This window comes from Sinocyclocheilus anshuiensis, unplaced genomic scaffold (assembly GCF_001515605.1).
Source record: "Sinocyclocheilus anshuiensis isolate Anshui unplaced genomic scaffold, SAMN03320099.WGS_v1.1 scaffold167, whole genome shotgun sequence".
NCBI lineage: Eukaryota > Metazoa > Chordata > Actinopteri > Cypriniformes > Cyprinidae > Sinocyclocheilus > Sinocyclocheilus anshuiensis.
This window is the reverse complement of record NW_015552552.1, coordinates 73479-81016: the sequence shown is the minus strand read 5'-3', so window position 1 is coordinate 81016 and position 7538 is coordinate 73479. Positions and strand designations below refer to the sequence as shown.

The following is a 7538-nucleotide window of genomic DNA, read 5'->3' as shown; positions in this document are numbered from 1 at the left end:
TATTTAGTTATCTAAAGCAAAATGCACACGTTTTTAAGAGTAGCTTGAGTGTCCATGTAGGGTTCATTTAAAACCTTCGAAGATATCTTTGTGCATATTGCGCCCCCTAGTGTATAGATATACTTATTACATCATTGAACAGATGCCGCTGTCAGAATCATTTTCTCCAAAATAACCGCTGCTGAATTTCAAAGGTTTCATTTGCAAAATTAACACCGAAAAATTCAGTTTTAAATAATAAATTAATATTATAAGTAGGTTATTATTATTGCTATTACTCTTTCTTGTGCAGAAACAATTGGCTACCAATATTGTTTTCTAGGCTGTGTAAACAACACCGTACAGAAATACATAACACATGCCATCCTTGAGCATATTCATCATGACAGCAACGCAGAATCGTTCATTCTCCGTTCATATGGTCATAACAGGGGGACAAAGGGCTGAATGTGTACGATATTTTTAGAGCGCAGTCACACGGAGGCGGAGCACGGATGCTTCACGGCCAAGGATGCGAGTGTCAAACAGCAGGTGGAGACTGACTGCTGAAGGAAAGAACCAGACGAGAACCGCCCACAGAATCTCAAACACATTTGATGAGGAAGAGGGGAAACATCAGTGACCTGATCCGCCCTGAATGAGTGGGCCCTGATAGCGGTAAGACTTTTTTTTTTTTTTTAATCGTCGTGATTTTTTTCGATATCGTCGTGCCCTATGTTCTTGTGGGCAAGTGATTTGTAGCGCATTCATGTCATCAGATATTATTGCAATGGGTGTGATAGGGACCGCATACTGTATGTAAAATAAAAACATCTGCACTGGAAACCATCTGCGTAGTGAGAGGCTGTTTTGAGCATATGTGTCTTTAGATGGCTCTTTGAAATCAGCGTTTCTTTACTGTATAAGTAACATATGTCTTGTTGGGGCCTATAAAACTATGTTGTTTATCGAAGCTTGCGATACACAGCCTACACAAGAGTGGAGTGAACGAAAACAAACATTACATCATTTTGACATTAAAATTTGACATTTCTGTTTTTTAGGCAGTAACTGCATTATTGAGGTTTAGAGGCATTAGATAGAGTGTCAGAGACGAATAGATAGATAGATAGATAGATAGATGTAGAGTGCAGAGATGAGACATATTAAAATGGTTTTACATTCATGCATGGTTGCATCTGAATCACAGACTCCAAAAAAACTGCATGAGTTCTTTAATATTGCCCAGCATGCATGTGTAACCTTATGTAACTACCCTGAGGCGGGAACCGTCATCACATACAGAAGCAGAGCGTAAAAAAATATGCATGCATGTGCAACCTTAGATAGCACTCTTAAGCCTTGATCTCCAGACAGAACATAATAATCCCTGTGATTCCACAAATCTGCTTGTGGGTTATCCAGCACTGTTATTGAAACACCGCAGTATTCATATTTGTGTGTTCTGTTTTTTTTGTACAGTGAACCATGGTGGACCCATTGGAACCTGATGACCAGAGTAAATTCAGAGGGGCCCAGTTTGAAAGCCCCGCTGCAGCCTCTGAAACACCTTGTCTACCCGAGCCAGGTGATGATAGAGAGAAAGATGTTAGTGTGGATTCCAGCCCACAGACAGAACCCAGTACTGAACCTGTACTGAGCTCTCAAGAACCATGCCAGCAGCAAAACAGTCAACAAGAAGAGTTAAAACTACATCTGGACCTTTACAATTTTCACACACCAGCTGCAGAAGGCAGTCGGTATGTACTGACAAGCCCTCGCTCTCTCGAGGCATGCGCACGATGTGGAGTGAAACCTGTGGAGCTTCTGCCTCGTCCACTGTCTGATTTTGCCCGTGAGGCACCAGGCCGGAGTATGCGTGTCGCCACAGGAATGTTTGAGATATATGAGCGGGATAGACATGCTAAACTCCGACACTGCAGAGAAGAGAGAGAGCGGATTATCAGAGAGGAGAAGAGGCGAATTTTGCAGGCAGCTCTGAACAATAATGCTGGTCCACTGGCTTCAGAGAAGTCAGAGGAAACTGTAAATGCTGGATTGTCTCAACAAACCAATCAGAGTTTAACAAATCCAGCCCCCAAAATAACACCTACTTTCGGTGCACCCAAAAAACAATCTACATCAACAGCACCTAAAAGCACGACAGCAGGGTCAGGACAAGTTTCTACAGTGTCCACATCCAGCTCTCCTCCCATCTCAAAAGCCAGTCCAGTGAACTCTGCTCCTACTGCTAAAGGAACTTCTGCAAAAAAAAAGTCCCTTGAAGTAGAATCTGCGGGAAAAATTCAAGGTCCAGAACCTTCAATAATCCAACGATCGATTCAGTCAGCTCCAGGAAGTCAGGGCTCAAAAAAACCTTCCAGTGCTCATACAAAGGCTCCAAACACTTTCCCCAGATCAATACCAAAACCTTCTTCGTTTCCAAGGACACCAACCTCACTTGCCCCGATAGTGTCAAAATCTGCCATCCAAAGCCCTGCCAACGGCATTACAAGTACGTTTGCACAGCATAATGGGCATATCATCTCCAAATCAAAGGCTAGATGCAGAAGCCACTCACTGGAGTCTTTGCAACGGAGGCGTGACACGTTTTGTTCCTCTACTGCTTCAACAACGAACACCACAACTACCACATGTACCTCCTCTGAATCTGCTTCCTCATCCTATAGCTGGGATGGGGCAAGAGATCACTGGGCTAAGACATCAAGCTCTCGTGCCCGCACTTTAGCTACCTTTAACTCCCTGATGGGTCGTAGTTTGAGCTTGGGAGACCTTAGCCATTCTCCACAGACTATGCAACAAGTGGAGCGCATTGTGAAAGAGGTGAAACGACGAGGACTTAAAGCTGTTCCAGAGCGTGACCGAAAGATTGCTGCACTAATGCTAGCCAGGTACCAAGAGGAGGACATAATGAGCCAGACACGCTACGTAGCACACCTGCAATGGGACAGTGAGCGGCGAATAGAGGAGCTGCGACGGGAACGTGAAGAGCGAGAGAAACAGAGGGCCGTGCAGCAGTGCCAGCGTGCATGGCAGTCACAGGTTTCTACCCGGCAGCGCTGGCTTAACCAGCAGGAGCGTGAGGCTGCAGAAGCAAAACTTCGCCAAGCATTGGAAAATGAGGAGCGTTGGAAAGAATTGGCCGAGCAACAAGAACGTAGCCGGTCGCAGAAATTGCAACAGGCCGCTCGTGAGGAAAAACACAAGAAGGCGTTACAAGAGCAGAACCTTAAATCTCTGGAGGAGGAGCGAGCTGCTATTCTTGAGCAAGAGAAACTGTTCCTCAAGGAGAAACTGACCATCGCTGAGCTGAAGCGACAGGAGCGAGAGCACCAAATTCAAGAGGAGCGTCGTGGACTCAACCGTGCCGAGAAGAGGCGCCATGCAGCTCTTATCCAAGAGATTGCACGTCGTGAAGTGGACGAGCGTGAAGAAGCATGGAGAATAGCTGAAGAGAAGCTAAGTAGGTCTTTGGAGAACTATGAGCAGATACAAGAAAAACGTGGGCAAGAGTTAAAGGAGAAAGCTAAGCGAGAAGAGAAGCAGATCCAGAAAGCAAGACGGACCGCCGAGCTACGTGAGCAACAGCAGAAGGAACAGATGGAGGCAAAGGCTAGGGAAGCCGAAAGACGAGCACAACAAGCCTCACAAGTAGCTGAAGAGCGGGCACGGGAGAAGGCCCAACGTGTGGTGCAAAGCAGGAAGGAAAAAGAACGCCTCCAAAGTCTTAACCGTCAACGCGTAGAAGAGGAGGAGAAACAGCGCCGCCTAGAATTGTTGCAGTCCATTGAGCGCAAACTGGAAAAAAGTGAACAGATTTTCAGAGAAAAACGTGCTGTGTTGGAAAGTGCTCGATCCGTGGCACGTGCATCTTTCCACGTGCGGGATCGTGTTCGTGAAGAGACAAACATGCGCACCTTTGACAAGATGGCCTTGGAGGCTCAGTTAAATGCAAATTTAGTTGAGAAATGAGCGCTTCAAGTGTGCAACCTAATTGCTCTTTCCATGCACATCTGTCTAGAAATAAGCTGTGCTTGAGCCTACATGCTAGCCTCATCACCAAACTACAGCAACAATATTGATGGTCATGCCCTCAAGTGTTGTATCTAAAGATTAATTTATTCCTGATGCTGGATCATTTTCATCATGTCATCTAAAGAAATATTTTTCTGTATTTATATCTTTTAAATGTTAATCTAAGAACTTTGTGCTTATGTGTGGATGCTCATATTTCGGGGCATGATTGTTTTTTGTAACTTGGCAGACGTGTTGCTTTGAGAACTGTATATAAAGAGTTCATTGTTTACAAGGACGTTTGGCACTATGACAACAGTAATGGCTTCTTTCTAAGGATGGCTTTATTTCTAAAAAGAAGAAAAAGAAAAGGGGACGGGCTGCTTCTCCCAGAGTAAATCTTTTGAGGGAGACTCTTGTTTTAGGAATCTAGGCCGTAGGAGAGTGAGCCATGTCTTGACTGTGTGTAAACTAAACTCTAGCTAAATGCTGACCCAGCATTACATCCTAGAGTCAGGACATGACAAAGAATGATCTCAGCACAGTGTAACTGCTGATGAAGCACAGGAGTCTTTGGTCAGCAACAGACCCATCAGGGCTCAAATCCATACTGACATCCCCTGCAATCCTTCAGGTGTGCTAATTTCTCCCCTCCCCCCAAACTTCATTTTTGGTATTCTACTTCTAATAGGCATGTTCAGAATGGAATACTAGCTTATTATTTACTGTGCAGTATACACTGTATACTGTCTACTATTTTTAAAAATAGTAAGTAGGCATCATGTACAGTGTAATATACAATCATCCAGCCATTAATGCAAACACTATTCAGAAATATTTGACCACTGAATACAACTGAGGGCTACATTATTGTAACATGACATTACCTCAACACATGGCATGTGAGTACAATTAAGTATGCTAAATGTGATTAATTAGCATTTTTTAAAATTCAGTCTTGGGTTAAAATGTCAACTTTTGGCAGTCCAATAAAACAACGACTCAAATGGAGAAAGTGGAGTTCATTGCAGTGTGGGATACAGTGTGCCAAGTATCCTTTTTTTGTATACTGCACATTTTGTTAGCAGGATATGCATACTATGCACAGGACACATATTAGCTATACTACAGAAATAGTCGGTGCAGTACTACAGCTTGCCATTTTGAACATTGCCTGGATATTAATGTTTAATGCATGTCCTTATCATCACATTAAAATAATGCTTGTGTGATGATAATGAAAGAACACTGAAGCCAGTATGGATGTTCATATTACATAACACTTTAGTATTTACGTTTTAATGTGAGTAGGCATAGGAATATAACATATACGACACAGGACACTATTCATAAAACACCCATTATACTAAAAATGCTATGTCATGCTGGTACATATCTAGAGGAGAGGATTGGAGGAGAGCTCACATCGATATCTGTGAGAAAAGCACTGCAGTAGGCATTTCAACTCCTATGAGAGCTTAACCCACACTGATGCTTGTCACAGTAGCCATCTGTCACAGGCTTTTTTTGTACTGTACAGCAGTCAAACAACCTGGACAAAAACTGTTTTTAGGGCTAGCACATTTTTCAATGCCTCTACGTACAGGCTCTTTAGATAATTATTGCATGATAACTGCACAACACGTTTATATATTATGTCAAAATCATGCCAAAATTTGTTATGCAAGCAAGTCTGATACTGCAGCTTAATCATGTATGTAACAGAGTGAAATGCAAAGTTTCTCTGCAATAATTGACTGTTATCTGGTTTGTCTCTTCTGACGCAGGTTTGGGAGTGGAGAAGATGACGATGTTGACATCTGTGGCCTGATTTAGTAAAAATAGCCCCCAAGAGACTGCAAATTTCACTTTGATCACCGATCCTTATTCCCTTTCTGGCAGTGACTCAGCTAGGCATGACATAATTGGAAGGTTTAATAAACACTGATTTTAATTCCAGCATATCCACATGGCACCTCAGCACCACTTTTAATATCATAAAAGCCCAAAGAAACAATTTAATTTTTATACATTATTGTATCATGAGTTAAATTTAGGGGCTTTTTAAATGGAAGCAGAATCGTGTTGAATAATAATCAAGCTAATAATCATGAAGATGGACAAAAAAGGATTCTGAATGTAATTCATAACACAGCTTCTTAGGGCTAGTGAAAAAGCAAGTGTTAATTGCGTATTAATAAATAACAGATTGTTTCATTAAAATGGCCATTTCTGCATATAAATTTCGCTGCAGTGAACTTTGACAGCAGTGACATGAACATGAGTGTAGCATTTTATGTGTAAAAGTATGTCTCATGAAATTATTTTCGTCTCAGCACCATTTTTTTTTTTTTGTTAATTCTAATGAAAATATGTTTTCTGTAGGCTGCAGACGCTTTATTACTAGTTTATTAAAAAGTGACATGCAGGGACATACTTTACTTGGGAACCAACAATTCAGTTTTGAAAATGGCATACTGTATTTAAATAAATAAATAAATACAAAAAAATAAAATCTGAATTATTTAGTTGTTTTATGCTTCTGGACATAACAATGTTATATGCATTTACATTATATGTTTTTTTTTCTTCTTTTTTTTTTTTTACTTTACATATTTTGTCGAAATTCAGTTCTAACTGAAATCCTGTGATCTCTGTCCTGTGATAGAGAGGTTTGGCTCAACTGTGTCATAGAGTGCAACAGTCGAGTTCCGAAGTAAAAATGTCATTAATTTCTCCATTCGAAAACTGATTTTTAAAGGTGCTGTATGTTTTTGACTCTACTAAAGCATAAACGTACCATAATATGTTTGCAGATATTTAAGAAACATGCTAAGTTAACATACTTGTTTATCTGAAAAACAATGCTACAGTCAATTATTCTCCTTTGAATATGTGCGTTCCAGGCCGGAATGTCGGTCTCTGTTTTGGTTTGTGAAACCCGCCCACTGCCAGTTTACCCAATTGTGTTTCGTCCCCCCGGGTTGCCAGTTTGCGGAAAACAGAGCGTATCTCATTTCATTCATCGTCAAGTGCGCGTGTTCCTGTTGGTGTCTCAATCTGGCAACCTGCGTGTGCGTCAAGTCGAGGAGGGGCCAGGTGAAAAAAAACCCTCTCCAATATTTTGAATTTGGACTGCAATAACTAGTTCAACCACTCGGAGTCAATCCTACATACTGCACCTTTAAGGATAATTTATAAACTCATGGGATTGTAGTTCTTTCCCTCATTAAAGCTGTTGTTGAGGCCTATAGCCTTCTAGTCTTTTTGTCTGATTTTCAAATACTTTTTTGCTTCAAATCAAAGTTTGCAATGTTGTGATTCACCTCATGGCCGGTTGGTTTGGTTCATGGCTTATAACTGTTTAACAAAGACTTAAAAAAAAAAAAATCCTTATGGGAGAAATGAGGGAAAAAAAAAACATTTCTGAACCAAGGTAAAATAAAATAAAATAAAAAAGCGAGCTGGCACTGTTTTTTCTATTGAGTGTAAAAATATTAAATCCTTTTTAAAAAAATGCTGTG

The 7538-nt window shown here is 41.2% G+C and overlaps 1 protein-coding gene across 2 annotated transcripts; it reads left to right on the top strand.

The window, feature by feature from the left end:
* The first annotated feature begins 357 nt into the window (after nt 1–357).
* On the top strand, nt 358–6486 carry LOC107664502 (coiled-coil domain-containing protein 177-like). 2 transcript variants are annotated; one of them, XR_001631462.1, is made up of 3 exons: nt 358–657; nt 1462–4648; nt 5802–6486. XR_001631462.1 is itself a non-coding variant. In XM_016455089.1 (2 exons), the coding sequence occupies exon 2, from the start codon at nt 1468–1470 to the stop codon at nt 3970–3972; it is 2505 nt and encodes an 834-aa protein (XP_016310575.1). In that variant the 5' UTR covers nt 358–657; nt 1462–1467; the 3' UTR covers nt 3973–5495. The 2 variants fall into 2 exon arrangements, 1 of the variants encoding a protein (XP_016310575.1); XM_016455089.1 differs by lacking the exon at nt 5802–6486 and having other exon boundaries at nt 1462–5495.
* The last annotated feature ends 1052 nt before the right edge of the window (nt 6487–7538 follow it).

Coding starts and splice junctions, on each gene's coding strand:
- LOC107664502 (XM_016455089.1), top strand. CDS start 1,468: ATGGTGGACCCATTGGAACCTGATGACCAGAGTAAATTCAGAGGGGCC.